We start from the raw sequence: 22,550 nt of genomic DNA on the forward strand, positions 1-22,550 counted from the left end.
ATGGTAGTTTGGTTGTCCAAGGTGAGTGGAGTGTGTGGATGGTAGTTTGATTGTCCAAGGTGAGTGGAGTGTGTGGGTGGTAGTTTGATTGTCCAAGATGAGTGGAGTGTGTGGGTGGTAGTTTGGTTGTCCAAGGTGAGTGGAGTGTGTGGGTGGTAGTTTGGTTGTCCAAGGTGAGTGGAGTGTGTGGATGGTAGTTTGATTGACAAGGTGAGTGGAGTGTGTGGATGGTAGTTTGGTTGTCCAAGGTGAGTGGAGTGTGTGGGTGGTAGTTTGATTGTCCAAGGTGAGTGGAGTGTGTGGGTGGTAGTTTGATTGTCCAAGGTGAGTGGAGTGTGTGGATGGTAGTTTGATTGACAAGGTGAGTGGAGTGTGTGGATGGTAGTTTGGTTGTCCAAGGTGAGTGGAGTGTGTGGATGGTAGTTTGATTGTCCAAGGTGAGTGGAGTGTGTGGATGGTAGTTTGGTTGTCCAAGGTGAGTGGAGTGTGTGGGTGGTAGTTCGATTGTCCAAGGTGAGTGGAGTGTGTGGGTGGTAGTTTGATTGTCCAAGGTGAGTGGAGTGTGTGGGTGGTAGTTTGATTGTCCAAGGTGAGTGGAGTGTGTGGATGGTAGTTTGATTGACAAGGTGAGTGGAGTGTGTGGATGGTAGTTTGGTTGTCCAAGGTGAGTGGAGTGTGTGGATGGTAGTTTGATTGTCCAAGGTGAGTGGAGTGTGTGGATGGTAGTTTGGTTGTCCAAGGTGAGTGGAGTGTGTGGGTGGTAGTTCGATTGTCCAAGGTGAGTGGAGTGTGTCGATGGTAGTTTGATTGTCCAAGGTGAGTGGAGTGTGTGGGTGGTAGTTTGGTTGTCCAAGGTGAGTGGAGTGTGTGGATGGTAGTTTGGTTGTCCAAGGTGAGTGGAGTGTGTGGATGGTAGTTTGATTGTCCAAGGTGAGTTGTGATTTTGTTGGTACTCACCTCAGTCATAATTTGATGCATGCTAATGTTAGCATGCTAGTATTTTTACCACATTTTTCAGCTCCACACCTCAGAGTATACTATTTTGGCACTTGACGCATGTTACAGTCAGCATTTTTCAAGCGTAATTTATGTTAGTATTTCACTAATGCTAACTGTACACATGCCATTGTCAGCATATTACTGTCAGCATGCTAACTTACATATTGTTTTGGTTACTTGACGCTATCTGGGCAGCGTGCTAACTGTTAGCACGTGTGTGTGTGTGTGTGTCCAGCTTACCTGCCTCCGTCAGTCATGCTGCCTCCACGCCGACTGCAGACTCTGCTCCAGCAGGCGGTTGAGCTGCAGAGGGAGCGCTGCTTGTACCACAACACCCAGCTGGACCTTGGACTGGACTCTGTGTCCCTGCTGCTGGACCACGGATGCAGCCGGTAAGATTTGTCTTGGTCTCTACATAGCACTTGTCCATGACAGTCTTCCCTACAGAGCACTTGTCCGTCCCAGTCTTCCCTACGGAGCACTTGTCCATGCCAGTCTTCCCTACAGACCACTTGTCCGTCCCAGTCTTCCCTAGGGAGCACTTTTCCGTCCCAGTCTTCCCTACGGAGCACTTGTCCGTCCCAGTCTTCCCTAGGGAGCACTTTTCCGTCCCAGTCTTCCCTAGGGAGCACTTGTCCGTCCCTGTCTTCCCTAGGGAGCACTTTTCCGTCCCAGTCTTCCCTACGGAGCACTTGTCCGTCCCAGTCTTCCCTAGGGAGCACTTGTCTTTGCCTTTGATACTGATACCAGTCAGATGTCAGCAAAAGAACAAGTGTCGTAGCACGATGGCTTGGATGGAAAATGTGCGATACAAGCAGTCCTGCAGAGTGTTTACTTGTGTGTGATGTCATGTGGGATACAAGCGGTCCTGTAGAGTGTTTACCTGTGTGTGATATCTGCGATACAAGCACTCCTGCAGAGTGTTTACTCGTAGGTGATATAATGTGTGATACAAGCGGTCCTGCAGAGTGTTCACTTGTGTGTGATATTGTGCGTGATACAAGACCTATTTTAGGCCATCTCTCCATTTTAGATTGCTTTGTAACCCGTTTTGAAAATGTATTAAAAAAAATATATTTATTATATCACATAATAATTCTCAAGAATCGACTTGAATCAAAATATGGATTGAGTCAAGAATGTTTCTGAATTAAAGATTAGTCTGAATCATTAATCGGTTTGAATCAAGAATTGGTTTTAGTAAGAAATTGTTTTGAGTCGAAAAACGTTTTGAATCAAAGTGTCTGGATTTAGAATTGGTTTGAATCTAAAATTGTTTTGAATTGAAAATTGATTTGAGTCAAGAATCGGATTGAATCTAAAATTGGTCTGAATTGAGAATTGGTTTGAATCTAAAATCAGTCTAAATCCAAAATTGGTTTGAATCGAGAATTGAAAAATGGTCTGAATTAAAAATTTAATTTAAACAAAATTGGTTTAAATGAAGAATCTGTTTGAATCGAAAATCGGTTTGAATCAAGAATCAAGTTAAACAAAATTGGTTTAAATGAAGAATCCGTTTGATTCGAAAATCGGTTTGAATCGAAAATTGATTTGAATCAAGAATAGGTTTGAATTGAGAATCGGTTTGAATCAAGAATAGGTTTGAATTGAAAATCAGTTTGAATCGAAACCTGTTTTGAATCAAAAATCATATTTTTAAATCAAGAATAGGTTTGAATTGAGATTCGATTTGAATAAAAAATTGGTCTGAATTGGGAATCGGTTTGAATCAAAAATCGATTTCAATCGAGATGTGATTTCAATTGAAAAATGATATGAGTCAAAAAGGGTCTTGAACCAAAAATCAATTTAAACAAAATTGGTTTGAATGAAGAATCTGTTTGATTCAAAAATCGGTTTGAATCAAAAATTGGTTTGAATCAAGAATAGGTTTAAATTGAGAATCGGTTTGAATCAAAAATCGATTTGAATTGAGAATCGGTTTTGATAAAAAATTGGTCTGAATTGGGAATCGGTTTGAATCAAAAATCGGTTTGAATCGAGATGTGATTTCAATTGAAAAATGATATGAGTCAAAAAGGGTCTTGAATCAAAAATCAATTTAAACAAAATTGGTTTGAATGAAGAATCTGTTTGAATCAAAAATCGGTTTGAATCAAAAATAAGTTTGAATTGAGACTTGATTTAAATTGAAAAATAATATGAGTCAAAAATGGTCTGAACCAAAAATCAATTTAAACAAAATTGGTTTAAATGAAGAATCTGTTTGATTCGAAAATCGGTTTGAATCAAGAATCAATTTAAACAAAATTGGTTTAAATGAAGCATCTGTTTGATTCGAAAATCGGTTTGAATCGGAAATTGGTTTGAATCAAGAATAGGTTTGAATTGAAAATCAGTTTGAATCGAAACCTGGTTTGAATAAAAAAATCGGTTTGAATCAAGAATAGGTTTGAATTGAGAATCGGTTTGAATCAAAAATCGGTTTGAATCAAGAATAGGTTTGAATTTAAAATCAGTTGGAATCGAAACAAATCAGTTGGAATCGAAACTTGGTTTGAATCAAAAATCGGTTTGAATCAGGAATAGGTTTGAATAGAGAATCTGTTTAAATAAAAAATTGGTCTGAATTGGGAATCTGTTTGAATCAAAAATCGGTTTGAATCGAGATGTGATTTCAATTGAAAAATGATATGTGTCAAAAAAGGTCTTGAATCAAAAATCAATTAAAAAAAAATTGGTTTAAATGAAGAATCTGTTTGAATCAAAAATCGGTTTGAATCAAGAATAGGTTTGAATTGAGAATCGGTTTGAATTAAAAATCGGTTTGAATTGAGACATGATTTCAATTGAAAAATAATATGAGTCAAAAATGGTCTTGAATCAAAAATCAATTTAAACAAAATTGGTTTCAATTAAGAATAGGTTTGAATCGAGAATCTGTTTGAATAGAAACTTGGTTAGAATCAAGAATGGCTTTGAATCAAGAATAGGTTTGAATGGAGATTGAGGTTGTCAGGACTATGAAGTGTGAGTGGAATGGCAATGGCAGGAAATGGTGTGGTGTCCAAAGGTCCCCAGCTGTGGTCTGCAGTCCGGGGTTGACCAACACCAGGTGTGTGTTCCTGTTTGCAGGAAACAGTTCCCGTGCTACACTCAGCAAATACTCACCGAACACTGCAACGAAGTCTGGTTCTGCAAGTTCTCCAACAACGGCACAAAACTGGCCACCGGTTCCAAAGACACAACTGTCATTATTTGGCACGTTGACCCGGTGAGTCCTTGTTCCTGGGTCCTGACGGTGGTCCGCCACACAAACACTCCACCCTGATGCTGCTTCCAAACAGGAAAGCCGGCAGCTGAAGTTGATGAAAACTCTGGAGGGTCACGCTTACGGCGTCTCCTACTTGGCGTGGAGCCCCGATGATTCCTACCTGCTGGCCTGTGGTCCGGACGACTGCTCGGAGCTGTGGCTGTGGAATGTTCAGGTGAAACATCAACATCAAATCACAGTCCTTTGTCGGTCTTTGCAGAAAACTAAATCCTTTATATTTGATCTGGAAGTAATCCCAATTAGTTGAAGTCCGGCTAAGCAACAAGAGTTTGGGGTTAGCGGAATGTGCGGTAGCTAAAAGCGTTGAGTAAATCTCTCCCGGTTTTTGTCTACCAACGTGCCCAGTGGTCAATCAAAAACCAGGCGCATGACCAAATGCGCCCTGCGCCACATTTTGGATAGCTAGCTGGTTAGCTTCCCATCAACAGTGAACAATGCTAATTAAAGAGAGAAGAGAAAAAATGTTGCAAATCTTACAGAAATGGAGAGAATCAATCAATCAATCAATCAATCAGATATATATACATAAACACCGTATTTCCTTGAATTGCGCCGGGTATATAGTATGCGCCTGCCTAGAATTACTGCCGGGTCAAACCCGTTTCGCAAAATATTATTTTTATTAACGCATGTCTAGAATTTCCGCCAGGTCAAACTCGTTTCGCAAAATGATTAGTATATGCCTAGAATTTACACCGGGTCAAACTCGTCACGTCACGAGGGACACTTCACCTGTCATCATTTTCAAAATGGAGGAGGCCGATTTCAATCATTTGAAATCGCATACAGGGAAGAAGATTAAGAGCTATTCAGTAGGATATAAGGTCCAAGCTATTGAATATGCTAAAAAGAACAGTAAGCAGCTATGTTTTATTAATATACCGTAGCTGCGTGTGTCAAATATGAGTCATTAAATGACTCCCGCCCCCTGGTGGTAGAGGGCGCTAGTGATCCTTCTTGCGACTACTCGGCTGCAGAAGAAGTGATAACGAGCAGCAAGAGTGTTTATTTTTTCCTCTCGCTTGCACTTTTAACATGGAGGATTACATATCTAAATACAACAGTTTTCTAAACTGGACTTTCAATCGAAGCAGGAGGTAATAAAGGAAAGATCTCCATTGAGACAGAGAGACTTTTAAAACTGAAGAAAGATAAGGAAGACTTCTATAAACAAGTTATCGATGCTTTTGATAAGAAGGAGCTGCGCATGGACTTTATTTATAAGTAAAGGTAAGACCATAATAACTTTTTTTTATTAAATGTGCTTTTCATTAAGATATCCTTACATCACACTCAAATTTTTAAGCGCAGGCCTAAATTTACCGCATGCCTTTGGTAAACGCCGGAGTGAGAAGAGGTTTTAAATTAATTAGCGCCCCGGCGGCAATTCAAGGAAATACTGTATATACGGTATATCTGTATTAGGCTATGTATACATATCAGTCATATTTTGGTACTTGATGCATGCTAATGTTACCATGCTAGCATTTTTTAACACATTTTCCAGGCACACACCCCAAAAGTGATATACTTTGGTGCCCGACAAATGTTACAGTTAGCATACAAGCATGCTTGTATTTCCCCATAACTTTTGGAGGTATACATCCATCCATCCATCCATCATCTTCCGCTTATCCGAGGTCGGGTCGCGGGGGCAGCAGCCTAAGCAGGGAAGCCCAGACTTCCCTATCTCCAGCCACTTCGTCTAGCTCTTCCCGGGGGATCCCGAGGCGTTCCCAGGCCAGCCGGGAGACATAGTCTTTCCAACGTGTCCTGGGTCTTCCCCGTGGCCTCCTACCAGCTGGACGTGCCCTAAACACATCCCTAGGGAGGCGTTCGGGTGGCATCCTGACCAGATGCCCGAACCACCTCATCTGGCTCCTCTCGATGTGGAGGAGCAGCGGCTTTACGTTGAGCTCCTCCCGGATGGCAGAGCTTCTCACCCTATCTCTAAGGGAGAGCCCCGCCACCCGGCGGAGGAAACTCATTTCGGCCGCTTGTACCCGTGATCTTATCCTTTCGGTCATGACCCAAAGCTCATGACCATAGGTGAGGATGGGAACGTAGATCGACCGGTAAATTGAGAGCTTTGCCTTCCGGCTCAGCTCCTTCTTCACCACAACGGATCGATACAACGTCCGCATTACTGAAGACGCCGCACCGATCCGCCTGTCGATCTCACGATCCACTCTTCCCCCACTCGTGAACAAGACTCCTAGGTACTTGAACTCCTCCACTTGGGGCAGGGTCTCCTCCCCAACCCGGAGATGGCACTCCACCCTTTTCCGGGCGTGAACCATGGACTCGGACTTGGAGGTGCTGATTCTCATTCCGGTCGCTTCACACTCGGCTGCGAACCGATCCAGTGAGAGCTGAAGATCCCGGCCAGATGAAGCCATCAGGACTACATCATCTGCAAAAAGCAGAGACCTAATCCCGTGGCCACCAAACCGGAACCCCTCAACGCCTTGACTGCGCCTAGAAATTCTGTCCATAAAAGTTATGAACAGAATCGGTGACAAAGGACAGCCTTGGCGGAGTCCAACCTTCACTGGAAACCTGTCCGACTTACTGCCAGCAATGCGGACCAAGCTCTGACACTGATCATACAGGGAGCGGACTGCCACAATAAGACATTCCGATACCCCATACTCTCTGAGCACTCCCCACAGGACTTCCCGAGGGACACGGTCGAATGCCTTCTCCAAGTCCACAAAGCACATGTAGACTGGTTGGGCAAACTCCCATGCACCCTCAAGAACCCTGCCGAGAGTATAGAGCTGGTCCACAGTTCCACGACCAGGACGAAAACCACACTGTTCCTCCTGAATCCGAGGTTTGACTATCCGGCGAAGCCTCCTCTCCAGTACACCTGAATAAACCTTACCGGGAAGGCTGAGGAGTGTGATCCCACGATAGTTGGAACACACCCTCCGGTCCCCCTTCTTAAAGAGAGGGACCACCACCCCGGTCTGCCAATCCAGAGGTACCGCCCCCGATGTCCACGCGATGCTGCAGAGTCTTGTCAACCAAGACAGCCCCACAGCATCCAGAGCCTTAAGGAACTCCGGGCGGATCTCATCCACCCCCGGGGCCTTGCCGTCGAGGAGCTTTTTAACTACCTCAGCGACCTCAGCCCCAGAAATAGGAGAGTCCACTACAGATTCCCCAGGCACCGCTTCCTCAAAGAAAGACGTGTTGGTGGGATTGAGGAGGTCTTCGAAGTATTCCCTCCACCGATCCACAACATCCGCAGTCGAAGTCAGCAGAACACCATCCGCACCATACACGGTGTTGATAGTGCACTGCTTCCCCTTCCTGAGGCGCCGTATGGTGGTCCAGAATCGCTTCGAAGCCGTCCGGAAGTCGTTTTCCATGGCTTCCCCGAACTCTTCCCATGTCCGAGTTTTTGCCTCCGCGACCGCTAAAGCTGCACACCGCTTGGCCCGTCGGTACCCGTCCACTGCCTCCGGAGTCCTATGAGCCAAAAGAACCCGATAGGACTCCTTCTTCAGCTTGACGGCATCCCTCACTGCTGGTGTCCACCAACGGGTTCTGGGATTACCGCCACGACAGGCACCAACAACCTTGCGGCCACAGCTCCAATCAGCCGCCTCGACAATAGAGGTTCGGAACATGGTCCACTCGGACTCAATGTCCCGCACCTCCCTCGTGACATGTTCAAAGTTCTCCCGGAGGTGTGAATTGAAACTCTCTCTGACAGGAGACTCTGCCAGACGTTCCCAGCAGACCCTCACAATGCGCTTGGGCCTGCCAGGTCTGTCCGGCATCCTCCCCCACCATCGCAGCCAACTCACCACCAGGTGGTGATCGGTAGAAAGCTCCGCCCCTCTCTTCACCCGAGTGTCCAAAACATAAGGCCGCAAATCCGATGACACAACTACAAAGTCGATCATGGAACTGCGGCCTAGGGTGTCCTGGTGCCAAGTGCACATATGGACACCCTTATGTTTGAACATGGTGTTTGTTATCGACAAACTGTGACGAGCACAAAAGTCCAATAACAAAACACCACTCGGGTTTAGATCCGGGCGACCATTCTTCCCAATCACGCCTCTCCAGGTTTCACTGTCGTTGCCAACATGAGCGTTGAAGTCTCCCAGTAGGACAAGGGAATCACCCGGAGGAGCACTTTCCAGTACTCCCTCGAGTGTACCCAAAAAGGGTGGGTATTCTGAACTGCTGTTTGGTGCGTAAGCACAAACAACAGTCAGGACCAGTCCCCCCACCCGAAGGCGAAGGGAAGCTACCCTCTCGTCCACTGGGTTGAACTCAAACGTACAGGCTTTGAGCCGGGGGGCAACCAGAATTGCCACCCCAGCCCGTCGCCTCTCACTGCCGGCAACGCCAGAGTGGAAGAGGGTCCAGTCCCTCTCGAGAGAACTGGTTCCAGAGCCCTTGCTGTGCGTCGAGGTGAGTCCGACTATATCCAGCCGGAACTTCTCTACCTCGCGCACTAGCTCAGGCTCCTTCCCCCCCAGTGAGGTGACGTTCCACGTCCCAAGAGCTAGCTTCTGTAGCCGAGGATCGGACCGCCAAGTGCCCTGCCTTCGGCTGCCGCCCAGCTCACAATGCACCCGACCTCTATGGCCCCTCCTATGAGTGGTGAGCCCATTGGAGGGATGACCCACGTTGCCTCTTCGGGCTGTGCCCGGCCGGGCCCCATGGGAACAGGCCCGACCACCAGGCGCTCGCCATCGTGCCCCAACTCCGGGCCTGGCTCCAGAGCGGGGCCCCGGTGACCCACGTCCGGGCGAGGGAAATCTGGGTTCATTTCGTTTGGAGGTATACATCTCAGCCATATTTTGGTACTCGATGCATGTTAACGTTAGCATGCTAGCATTTGAAACCATATTTTTCCAGGTACGTACCTCACAATGACATTATTTGGTACTCGCCAAATGTTACATTTAGCATATTAGCATGTTAGCCTTTTCAGATAGATTTGTAAGTATACACCTCAGCCATATTTTGGTGCTAAAAGCATATTAATGATAGCATGCCAGCATTTTAAACCATTGTTTCAGGTACACCTCTGAGTAATGTATTTTGGAGCTTGGCGCATGTCACAGCTAGCATTTTAGCATGCTAACATCAACATTTGTACAGTTACACACCTCAGTGTCGTGTATTTTGCTATGTCAATAATGCTAACTGTAATTGTGCTATTTTTATCATGTTAAGGCTAGGCTATCTTTTTTTGCTCATTTTGTTGGTATACACCTCAGTCATATTTTGGTACTTGATGCATGCTAATGTTATCATGCTAGCATTTTTAACACAATTGTCAGGTACACACCAGATGAAATATACAGTGGTGGTCAAAAGTGTACATACACTTGTAAATAACATGATGTCATGGCTGTCTTGACTTTCCAATCATTTCTACAACTCTTATTTTTTTGTGATGTGGTGATTGGAGCACATACTTGTTGCTCACAAAAAACAAAGTCCAAGGAACTCAGCACACATCTGAAAAGAACAATCATTGACTTAAACAAGTCAGGAAAGTCACTTGGAGCCATTTCAAAGCAGCTTAAGGTCCCAAGAGCAACTGTGCAGGCAATTGTTGGTAAGTCTAAAGTGCATGGCACAGTTTTGTCACTGCCATGATCATGAAGAAAAGGCAAGCGATCACCTGCTGCCGAGAGAAAATTGGTCAGGTCGATTAAGAGTCAATTGAGACGCAGCAAAAAGCAGGTCTACAATGAACTGGAAGTTGCTGGAAAACGGGTGTCAGTGTCCGCAGTCAAGCATGGCCATGGACTGAGAGGCTACCCTGCGAGAAGGAAGACCTTGTTCCAGAAGCCACACCTGAAGGCTCCTCTAAAGTTTGCTGCTGATCACATGGACAAAGATAAGACCTTCTGGAGGAAAGTTCTGTGGTCAGATGAAACAAAAATGGAGCTGTTTGGCCACAATACCCAGCAATATGTTTGGAGGAGAAAAGGTGAGGAACACCATCCCTACCGTCAAGCATGGTTGTGGTAGTATTATGCTCTGGGCCTGTTTTGCTGCCAATGGAACTGTCTGCTTTAAATGGGACAATGAAGAATGAAGGTTTTACCTTTAAGTCCTGACTTAAAGGTATGGACAATGCTGAAGAAACAATTCCATGTCAGAAAAGCTACACGTTGAGCTGAACTGCAGCAATTTTGTGGTGGAAAAAATTTAAGCAGAAGCTTGTGGATGGTTACCAAAAGCGCCTTATTGCAGTGAAACTTGCCAAGGGACATGTAAGCAAATATTAGAGGCCTACTGAAAGCCACTACTACCAACCGCGCAGTCTGATAGTTTATATATCAATGATGAAATATTAACATTGCAACACATGCCAATACGGCCGGGTTAGTTTACTAAATTGCAATTTTAAATTTCGCGCGAAGTATCCTGTTGAAAACATCGCGGTATGATGACGCGTGCGCATGATGTCACGGATTGTAGCGGACATTTTGATCCAGCACCGATCCCAGCTATAAATTGTCTCTTTTCATCGCATAATTCCACAGTATTCTGGACTTCTGTGTTGCTGAATCTTTTGCAATTTCTTCAATTAATAATGGAGACGTCAAAGAAGAAAGATGTACGTGGGAAGCGGTGTATTGCGGCCGCTTTTAGCAACACAAACACAGCCGGTGTTTCCTTGTTTACATTCCTGAAAGCTGACAGTGAAGCTTTACTATGGAACAGAGCGGTCAAGCGAACATGGTTCCTATCACATGTCAACCCGCAGGTTTCGGTGAGAAAATGGTGGTATTAAGTCAGCTCTTACCGTAGTTATGAGCGGAGAGTTTGCGTCATGCCTCCTGCAGCTGCGGACTCTCTTGACTCCTCCCACCGGCCGCCCCCGACCGTCGGATGCTTACAACGTGGAGGAGGGGAAGAAAAAAAAAATCTCAGCCCGGCTTTCTTGCCTTGTCGAGAAACGTGGCTTCCATCGAAGACACTGGCGGTCACCACACCCGTGGCCACACCCCTCAGACGTTCAGGTACGACCATATAATCTCATGGTCCAATCCGGTGGCCATGTACTGCTTGCCTGTGTATCGGCTGGGGACATCTCTGCGCTGCTGATCCGCCTCCGCTTGGGATGTTTTCCTGCTGGCTCCGCTGTAAACGGGACTCTCGCTGCTGTGTTGGATCCGCTTTGGACTGGACTCTCGCGACAGTGTTGGATCCATTATGGATTGAACTTTCACAGTATCATGTTAGACCCGCTCGACATCCATTGCTTTCGTCCTCTCCAAGGTTCTTAGTCATCACTGTCACCGACGTCCCACTGGGTGTGAGTTTTCCTTGCCCTTATGTGGGCCTACCGAGGATGTCGTAGTGGTTTGTGTTGTGGTTTGTGCTGCCCTTTGAGACACTAGTGATTTAGGGCTATATAAGTAAACATTGATTGATTGATTGATTGATTGATAAAACACTATTAACACAATAAGCAATTTTCCAGAATTATCCTAGTATATGTGTCTAATAACATCTGAATCGCTCCGACTGCCCTCGTCTTTTTTTAATTTTATTATTATTTTTTTTCCCAAATCCTTCACTCTCACTTTCCTAATCCACGAATCTTTCATCTTAGCTCAAATTATTGGGGAAATCGTCGCTTTCTTGGTCCGAATCGCTCTCGCTGCTGGTGGCCATGATTGTAAACAATGTTCAGATGTGAGGAGCTCCACAACCCGTGACGTCACGCGCACATCGTCTGCTACTTCCGGTACAGGCAAGGCTTTTTTATTAACGACAAAAGTTGTGAACTTTATCTTCTCTACTAAATCCTTTCAGCAAAAATATGGCAATATGGCGAAATGATCAAGTTTGACACATAGAATGGACCTGCTATCCCCGTTTAAATAAGAAAATCTCATTTCAGTAGGCCTTTAACATTGCTGTACGTATACTTTTGACCCTCACATTTTCAGTAGAGCCATAATAAATTCATAAAAGAAGCAAACTTCATGAATGTTTTTTTAATGAGCAACAAGTATGTGCTCCAATCACTACATCACAAAAAAAGAAGAGTTGTAGAAATGATTGGCAACAGCCATCTGATAAATGTTTGGTATTACTGGAGCGGTGAGTGGTGTGTGCTGTTGTGCAGACGGGGGAGTTACGCACCAAGATGAGTCAGTCGCACGAAGACAGTCTCACCAGTGTGGCGTGGAATCCAGATGGCAAGCGCTTCATCACGGGTGGGCAGAGAGGCCAGTTCTACCAGTGTGTGAGTATATTGGCAACACACACACACACACACACACACACACACGCACACACACACACACACACACACACACACACACACACACACAGTTACTTGCTTGCTTGTGGTTGTCCATCGATTTGATGCTGACCATCTAGAATAGAATAGAATAGAGTTTTATTGTCAGTATTACAGTGAACAGGTTCAAAGAACAAGGGCTTCACGGTGGAAGAGGGGTTAGTGCGTCTGCCTCACAATACGAAGTTGCTGCAGTCCTGGGTTCAAATCCAGGCTCGGGATCTTTCTGTGTGGAGTTTGCATGTCCTCCCCGTGAATGCGTGGGTTCCCTCCGGGTACTCCGGCTTCCTCCCACTTCCAAAGACATGCACCTGGGGATAGGTTGATTGGCAACACTAAATGGTCCCTAGTGTGTGAATGTGAGTGTGAATGTTGTCTGTCTATCTGTGTTGGCCCTGCGATGAGGTGGCGACTTGTCCAGGGTGTACCCCGCCTTCCGCCCGATTGTAGCTGAGATAGGCGCCAGCGACCCCAAAAGGGAATAAGCGGTAGAAAATGGATGGATGGATGGAAGGTTCAAAGAACAACAACATTGGAGCAGATCCCCTAAGGTGCATACACAATAATTTAGTAATATAATAGTAAAAGAAGATAAAAGATTAAAAAGAAGATACCCTATTTCCTTGAATTGCCGCCGGGGCGCTAATTATTTTAAAACCTCTTCCCTGTCACGATCCGCATAGCGGATCATTTGTTTTGTCGTTTATGTCTTTGTTCATGTTTAGTTTTAGACTTGGCCGATTCATGTGTTTGTGCACTTCCTGATGTAGCTCGTTGCCATGGTTTCTTATGTTGTCCCAGCTGCTATTCCTCTGTCGCACACCTGATGGCAATTATTATTTGAGTATATAAGCCTGCGTTATTCCTTAGTTCGGCCTCGGCTCATTGTTTGCTTTACACAACAAGTCACGGTTAGTATCCTGTCTTAGAGTTTCTTTTGTGCTAAGTTCCACCTTAGCTTCGCGTGCGCTCGGCACGTCTTTTGTTTTGTACTTTAGTCTCCTGCTAAATTTTAGCTTTAGCTTCCCGTGCGTAGGCACGCGCTTTATTTTGTTATTTTGTGTCAGTGTTCTGTTGTTTTATTAAAGATCAAGTTCTTACCTGCAAACCTGCTGACTGGTCGTTGTGCATCCTCGAAGTGGCAACTCCGCGCAGCAAGTGCGCCGAGAACGCGTGACATTCGCACTCCGGCATTTACCAAAGGCATGCGGTAAATTTAGGCCTGCACTTATAAATTTGAGTGTGATGTAAGGATACCATCATGAAAAGCACATTTAATAAAAAAAAACACGTTATTATGGTATCACCTTTACTTATAAATGAAGTCCATGCGCGGCTCCTTGTGATCAAAAGTATCGATAACTTGAAAGTTCAGTTTAGAAAAATGTTTTATTTTAGATATGTAATCCTCCATGTTAAAAGTGCAAGCGAGAGGAAAAAATAAAGGATCGCTGCTCACTCTTGCTGCTTGTTGTCACTTCTTCTGGAGCTGAGTTTTCGCAAGAAGGATCACTAGCGCCCTCTACCACCAGGAAGCGGGAGTCATTTAATGACTCATATTTGACACACGCAGCTACGGTATATTAATAAAACATAGCTGCTTACTGTTCTTTTTAGCATATTCAATAGCTTGGACCTTAAATCCTACTGAATAGTTCTTAATCTTCTTCCCTTTATGCGATTTCAAATGATTGAAATCAGCCTCCTCCATTTTGAAAACGATGACAGGTGAAGTGTCACTCGTGACGTGACGAGTTTGACCCGGTGGAAATTCTAGGCATATGCTAATTATTTGGCGAAACAAGTTTGACCCGGCGGATATTCTAGACATGCGCTAATAAAAATAATATTTTGCGAAACGAGTTTGACCCAGCGTTAATCCTGAGGCTGTAATGCTAAGTATGCGCTAATTATTTTGCAAAACGAGTTTGACCCGGCAGTAATTCTAGGCAGACGCATACTATATACCCGGCGGCAATTCCAGGAAATACGGTAGTTCAGGTCGATGGTAGTTCTGTATGAAATCATAGGCAGCATTTTTCTAATATGACCCAATCCAGACAACCTTCCCTAGTCATGATGCAAAGTCAACACACACATGTCACACACACATACATATATATATATATATATATATATATATATATATATATATATATATATATATATGGACTAATCATTGAGGAGATTGTACTTTCTCTGATTGGTCCAGGAGGCCTCCGGACTGTCCCGAGTCCACGTGGTAGACCTTATTCAGCAATATCACCTCATCCTTCCACAAGTCCTGTGTCTCTCTGTCCCCCAGGACTTGGACGGGAACCTGCTGGACTCCTGGGAAGGCGTGCGGGTGCAGTGCTTGTGGTGTTTGAGCGACGAGCGCAGCGTCCTGGCGTCCGACACGCACCAGCGCATCCGTGGATACAACTTTGAAGACCTGACCGACAGGAACATGTAAATGACTCACTTAGCTCCGCCCACTGATTGATACCTTGCTACATACACAAGGGTGTGCTTGCATGTCATGTGCGATACAAGCAGTCCGGCGCTGTGTTTTCTTGTGTACAAGCGGTCCTGCGGTGTGGTGACTTGTGTGTGATATCATGTTTGATACAATCAGTCCTTCAGAGTGTTCTCTTATATGTAATATTATGTGCGATACAAACAGTCCTGCAGAGTGTTTACTTGTGTATAATATCATGTACGATACAAGTGGTCCTGCAAGGTGTTTACTTGCGTCTGATATCATATGCAATACAAGCAGTCCTGCAGTATGTTCAATTGTGTGTGATATTATGTGTGATACAAGCAGTCCTGCAGTGGGTTTACTTGTGTGTGATATCATGTGCAATGCAAGCAGTCCTGCAGCGTGTTGTGTGTGATATCATGTGTGATACAAGCAGTCATGCAGCTTGTTTACTTGTGTTTGATATCATGTGTGATAAAAGTAGTGCTGCAGTGTTTTACTTGTGTGTGATATCATGTGCGATACAAGCAGTCATGCAGCTTGTTTACTTGTGTTTGATATCATGTGTGATAAAAGTAGTGCTGCCGTGTTTTACTTGTGTGTGATATCATGTGCGAAACAGGCAGTGCTGCAGTGTCTTTACTTGTGTGTGATATCATGTGCAATACAAGCGGTCCTGCAGAGTGTTTATTTGTGGTTGATATCGTGTGTGATACAAACGGTCCTGCAGAGTGTTTACTTGTGTGTGATATCATGTGTGATACAAGCAGTCCTGCAGTGTGTTTACTTGTGTGTGGTATCACGTGCGATACAAGCAGTCCTGCAGTGGGTTCACTTGTGTGTGATATTATGTGTGATACAAGCAGTCCTGCAGTGGGTTTACTTGTGTGTGATATCATGTGCGATACAAGCAGTCATGCAGCTTGTTTACTTGTGTGTGATATCATGTGTGATAAAAGTAGTGTTGCAGTGTTTTACTGTGTGTGATATCATGTGCGAAACAAGCAGTGCTGCAGTGTTTTTACTTCTGTGTGATATCATGTGCGATACAAGAGGTCCTGCTGAGTGTTTATTTGTGGTTGGTATTGTGTGTGATACAAACGGTCCTGCAGAGTGTTTACTTGTGTCTGATACAAGCAGTCCTGCAGTGTGCTTACTTGTGTGTGATATCATGTGCAATACAAATAGTCCCGCAGCGTGTTTATTTGTGTGTGATATCATGTGAAATACAAGCGGTCCTGCAGCTTGTTTACTTGTGTGGAATATCATGTGTGATAAAATTAGTGCTGCCGTGTTTTACTTGTGTGTGATATCGTGTGCGAAACAAGCAGTGCTGCAGTGTTTTTACTTGTGTGTGATATCATGTGCGATACAAGCGGTCCTGTAGAGTGTTTATTTGTGGTTGGTATCGTGTGTGATCCAAACGGTCCTGCAGAGTGTTTACTTGTGTGTGATATCATGTTCGATACAAGCGGTCCTGCAGAGTGTTTATTTGTGGTTGATATCATGTGTGATTCAAACGGTCCTGCAGAGTGTTTACTTGTGTGTGATATCATGTGCGATACAAGCAGCCCTGCAGCGTGTTTACTTGTGTGTGATATCATGTGCGAAACAAGCAGTGCTGCAGTGTTTTTACTTCTGTGTGATATCATGTGCGATACAAGAGGTCCTGCTGAGTGTTTATTTGTGGTTGATATTGTGTGTGATACAAACGGTCCTGCAGAGTGTTTACTTGTGTTTGATACAAGCAGTCCTGCAGTGTGCTTACTTGTGTGTGATATCATGTGCAATACAAGCAGTCCCGCAGCGTGTTTATTTGTGTGTGATATCATGTGAAATACAAGCGGTCCTGCAGCGTGTTTACTTGTGTGTGATATCATGTGTGATAAAAGTAGTGCTGCAGTGGTGTTTTACTTGTGTGTGATATCATGTGCGAAACAAGCACTGCTGCAGTGTTTTTACTTGTGTGTGATATCATGCGCGATACTAGTGGTTCTGCAGAGTGTTCATTTGTGGTTGATATCGTGTGTGATATCATGTTCGATACAAGCGGTCCTGCAGAGTGTTTATTTGTGGTTGATATCATGTGTGATTCAAATGGTCCTGCAGAGTGTTTACTTGTGTGTGATATCATGTGCGATACAAGCAGCCCTGCAGTGTGTTTACTTGTGTGTGATATCATGTGCGAAACAAGCAGTGCTGCAGTGTTTTTACTTTTGTGTGATATCATGTGCGATACAAGCGGTCCTGCTGAGTGTTTATTTGTGGTTGATATTGTGTGTGATACAAACGGTCCTGCTGAGTGTTTACTTGTGTGTGATACAAGCAGTCCTGCAGTGTGCTTACTTGTGTGTGATATCATGTGCAATACAAGCAGTCCCGCAGCGTGTTTATTTGTGTGTGATATCATGTGAAATACGAGCGGTCCTGCAGCGTGTTTACTTGTGTGTGATATCATGTGTGATAAAAGTAGTGCTGCAGTGTTTTACTTGTGTGTGATATCATGTGCGAAACAAGCACTGCTGCAGTGTTTTTACTTGTGTGTGATATCATGCGCGATACTAGTGGTTCTGCAGAGTGTTCATTTGTGGTTGATATCGTGTGTGATACAAATGGTCCTGCAGAGTGTTTACTTGTGTGTGATTTAATGTGCGATACAAGCAGTCCTGCATTGTGTTTACAGTTCGTGATATCATGTGCGAAACAAGCAGTGCTTCAGTGTTTTTAACTTTTGTGTGATAGCGTGTGCCATACTTAAGGCTCTAATGCCAGTATGGTATCGGTACAGTCAGTAATAGATTACTTTTGGTACCCACTTGTTGAGTATTTGATGAAATTGTCAGCAGCTGATGTTTAGAAGGATGTTAAAAAAGTTTTCTTTTGTCATCATCTGGTAGAACTTGTCTTGCAGCCATGGAAGTATTTGTAATTATTGTCATTATCCAAGTACACAAGAAACAAACAGCAGCAGTAAAACATAAAGTACTGCAATCTTTGCCAAAAGTCAGTATTTGTCTGATGCTTGCTTGCAGAGTCCAGGAAGATCATCCCATCATGTCCTTCACCGTCTCCAAGGATGGACGACTTGCTCTGCTTAATGTGGCCACTCAGGTACTAATTGTTTGCTTCTCACATGTTAAGGTGGTATTGTTAAATAGCTGTATCATTGTTTGCTTTACCCATGTTAATGTGGTATTATTAAATAGCTGTATCATTGTTTGGTTGTCACATGTTAAGGTGGTATTATTAAATAGCTGTATCATTGTTTGCTTTACCCATGTTAATGTGGTATTATTAAATAGCTGTATCATTGTTTGGTTGTCACATGTTAAGGTGGTATTATTAAATAGCTGTATCTTTGTTTGCTTTACCCATGTTAAGGTGGTATTATTAAATAGCTGTATCATTGTTTGGTCGTCACATGTTAAGGTGGTATTATTAAATGGCTGTATCATTGTTTGGTTGTCACATGTTAAGGTGGTATTGTTATTATAGCAATTAAAGTAGCTCAACTTAAGAGTAACATTAAATTAGTTCTGTGCAAATGAAAATACAACTTCACCACTTTAGTCCTATTTTTTGTGCTTAAGAAACTCCTTTTGTTTGTCATTACTGCCACAAGTGGTGTAAAAGTGTATTACACCTTAGACCTAGACTTAGACTGGGACTTAGACTTGGCCTGAGTACTTGTGTGATGTTGTCATTACTGCCACAAGTGGTGTTAAAGTGTATTACACCTTATAACTAGACTTAGACTGGGACTTAGACTTGACCTGAGTACTTGTGTGATGTTGTCATTACTGCCACAGGTGGTGTAAAAGTGTATTACACCTTAGACCTAGACTTAGACTGGGACTTAGACCTGACCTGAGTACTTGTGTGATGTTTTCATTACTGCCACAAGTGGTGGACAAGTGTATTACACCTGAGTACTTTTTGTGTGATGTTGTCATTACTGCCACAAGTGGTGGACAAGTGTATTACACCTGAGTACTTTTTGTGTGATGTCATTACTGCCACAAGTGGCGGACAAGTGTATTACACCTGAGTACTTTTTGTGTGATGTTGTCATTACTGCCACAAGTGGTGCACAAGTGTATTACACCTGAGTACTTGTGTGATGTTGTCATTACTGCCACAAGTGGTGAATAAGTGTATTACACTTGAGTACCACATCTTTTTTGGCCACACGGCTACTTGTTCTAAAGCAGTGGTTCTTAACATTGTTGGAGCTACCGAACCCCATTAGTTTCATAAGCGTATTCACCGAACCCTTGAAAAATAAAAATGTTTTAATCCAAGACAAAGGTATGTGTTTTTGGTAATACTTTAGTATGGAGAACATATTCTAAGTAACAAAGACTTAATTTAGAGGTTTTTAGACGCTAGGGGAACATATTCTAAGTAACAAACACTTAATTTGGAGTTATTTGGTTAGGGTTAGAAGGTGACAGAGATAGATATATACATATATCCTTATTTAAAAGTTATTTATTTTGTTCCAGTCATATTTAAAATAGCTAGTGTTCCATCTTGTATTCTGTTTGTCTTTCCCTATCTCCTGTCCGATGGTACACTGTAGACGACCTTGGCTTTAGGAATGTGAGGAGTAGCAATACTCCCTTCTTATCTCATCCTGTGCCCAGCTAAGGAGGACAGTAGATATGTGTATTCGTTCCGGTGGGTGGGAGGCGAGGAACATATTGAAGAAGACTGCGCTTCCGTAGGATTGTCAGATCAACTTGGACAATGCGATTTGAATGTGTTGTTCATAGATTGGTCTCCCAAAGCTTTGGAGTAAAATGTCAAAATAACTATATTGTTTGGGATTCATTTAAAATCAGCTTATGTGTCATCAAAAGAACTTGGGGGTGACCAGTAGCTTAAATTCCCAGCAAGAGGAACAACTGGTCCAAACGTAACAAAGGTTAGGGTTATAATGAGGCCATGCCGAATTAGGCATTAATAAGTACTTAATAATGACTAGTTGAGAGCCAATATGTTACTAATTTGCATGTTAATAAGCAACAATAATTAATTCTGAATATGTTCCCCATACTCAAGTGTTACCATGTTTTATTACTGGTGCACAAAATGAACCGTGCATGAACATCACCTTGTTCAAAGAACAAAACCGACACTAAATCCACACTAGACTGCATAACCTCACAAAAAATTACACACCTGCAAATCAGTGTGACTTCTGCTGTTGCAATATCCGTAATACGCCGATAGGGAGAAGTTTTTATTGAGACGATGAATCGGGTGTGTTTTGACCTCTGCCGAACCCCTGAGGCCGACTCACCGAACCCCTAGGGTTCGATCGAACCCAGGTTGAGAACCTCTGTTCTAAAGGAATACTCTGGTACAGTATTTACCTCGCAGAGTGGTCTTCTGTGGTACCTCAGCAGCTTCTCCTTACTTTCATGGATACATCTGGAGCTATTTATTAAAGCCCCTTGGTTGGCATTAAGGACTCATTCTGCTTCAGTGCGGTTGTAGTTGTGGTTGTAGTTTCTAGTAGTGCTGACACTGTGTGCCTGCAGGGGGTGCACCTGTGGGACCTGCAGGACCGGGTGCTGGTGAGGAAGTACCAGGGAGTGACCCAAGGCTTTTACACCATCCATTCCTGCTTCGGGGGCCACAACGAAGACTTCATCGCCAGCGGCAGTGAAGGCAAGTAACACAGGAAGTTGGCGCAAGCACGCCGGGACTTGAGGAGGACTGCTGTCTCCCTCCACAGACCACAAGGTCTACATCTGGCACCGCCGCAGCGAGCTGCCCGTCGCCCAGCTCAGCGGCCACAGTCGCACGGTCAACTGCGTGACCTGGAACCCCGTCCTGCCGGGACTGCTGGCCAGCGCCTCCGACGACGGCACCGTCAGAGTCTGGGGCCCCGGCCCTTTTCTGGAGGTCCAGGAGGCAGAGGGACTCAATGGTAGGAAGTCGTATCACAGTAGAGAGGTTCAAAGGGATATCGCAGTGATACCAAAGCGATAGCGCAGTGATGACAAAGACATACAAAGTGATATCACGTTGAAATCACGGTAAAGAGGTTTAAAGTGATATCACAAGGATATACAAAGTGATATCACAGTGACTGAAGGTGATATCACATTGGTAACAAAGTGATACAGTGATAAAGAGCTACACATTGATGCAGAGTGATATCCCAGTGATAAAGTGAGATCAAATATCACTGGGATATCACTGCGGTATCATTTTGTTGTCAGAGTGATATCACAATGATATCCCAAATATAACAAAGAGATACAAAGTGATATCACAGTAAAGAGGACCAGTGATAATATAGTGATATCAGAGTGACAGCACAGTGATAAAGTGATATCACATTGATGACACAGAGATAGAAAATGATAGAAAGTCATATCACAGTGATACCAAAGAGAGACAAAAAGTGAAATCACGGTAAAGAGGATCAGTGACAATAAAGTGATATCAGAGTAACAGCACATAGATTAAGTGATATCACATTGATGACAAAGACGTACAAAATGATACAAAGTCATATCACAGTGATAACAAAGGGATATAAAGTGAGATCACAGTGATACCAAAGAGAGACAAAAAGTGATATTACAGTAAAGAGGACCAGTGATTATAGTGACAATAAGGTGATATCAGAGTGACAGCACAGAGATAAAGTGATATCACATTGATGACAAAGACATACAAAATGATACAAAGTCGTATCACAGTGATAACAGAGGGATATAATGTGAGATCACAGTGATACCAAAGAGAGACAAAAAGTGATATTACAGTAAAGAGGACCAGTGATTATAGTGACAATAAGGTGATATCAGAGTGACAGCACAGAGATAAAGTGATATCACATTGATGACAAAGACATACAAAATGATACAAAGTCTTAACAAAGGGATATAAAGTGAGATCACAGTGATACCAAAGAGAGACAAAAAGTGAAATCACAGTAAAGAGGACCAGTGATAATAGTGACAATAAAGTGATATCAGAGTGACAGCACAGAGATAAAGTGATACCACATTGATGACAAACACATACAAAATGATACAAAGTCATATCACAGTGATAACAAAGGGATATAAAGTGAGATCACAGCGATACCAAAGAGAGAGAAAGAGTGATATCACGGAGATAGAGATACACAATGATGCAAAGTGCTATCGCAGTGATAAAGTGAGAACAAATATCACTTCATCACTGCGATATCACTTTGGTATTGGAGTGATATCAAAGTGATGGAAAGTGATATCACAGTGGTAACAAAGAGACACAAAGTGATATTAGTGATATAAAAAAGATACAGAGTGATATCCTATTGATAAGGAGATACACAATGATGCAGAGTGATATCACAGTGATAACAAAATGATATCACAGCAAAGACGTACAGTGATAATAGTAATTTCAGAGTGATAGCACAGTGATGACAAAGTGAGATCAAATATCACTGTTATCACTCTGACATCACTGCAATATCA

At 43.6% G+C, this 22,550-nt stretch overlaps 1 protein-coding gene across 1 annotated transcript in view; it reads left to right on the forward strand.

Annotated features, from left to right (window-relative positions):
* Nucleotides 1-22,550, forward strand: part of LOC133561726 (WD repeat-containing protein 26-like) — a 50,137-nt gene that overhangs the window by 19,331 nt on the left and 8,256 nt on the right. The window contains exons 6-13 of the mRNA XM_061915210.1: nucleotides 1,235-1,391; nucleotides 4,099-4,237; nucleotides 4,311-4,451; nucleotides 12,423-12,542; nucleotides 14,905-15,050; nucleotides 18,096-18,174; nucleotides 20,610-20,739; nucleotides 20,807-21,001. Of these exons, the coding sequence (XP_061771194.1) occupies nucleotides 1,235-1,391; nucleotides 4,099-4,237; nucleotides 4,311-4,451; nucleotides 12,423-12,542; nucleotides 14,905-15,050; nucleotides 18,096-18,174; nucleotides 20,610-20,739; nucleotides 20,807-21,001 (1,107 nt within the window). The remainder of the gene's footprint in view (nucleotides 1-1,234; nucleotides 1,392-4,098; nucleotides 4,238-4,310; nucleotides 4,452-12,422; nucleotides 12,543-14,904; nucleotides 15,051-18,095; nucleotides 18,175-20,609; nucleotides 20,740-20,806; nucleotides 21,002-22,550) is intronic.

Source organism: Nerophis ophidion, linkage group LG11 (genome assembly GCF_033978795.1).
Source record: "Nerophis ophidion isolate RoL-2023_Sa linkage group LG11, RoL_Noph_v1.0, whole genome shotgun sequence".
Lineage (NCBI taxonomy): Eukaryota > Metazoa > Chordata > Actinopteri > Syngnathiformes > Syngnathidae > Nerophis > Nerophis ophidion.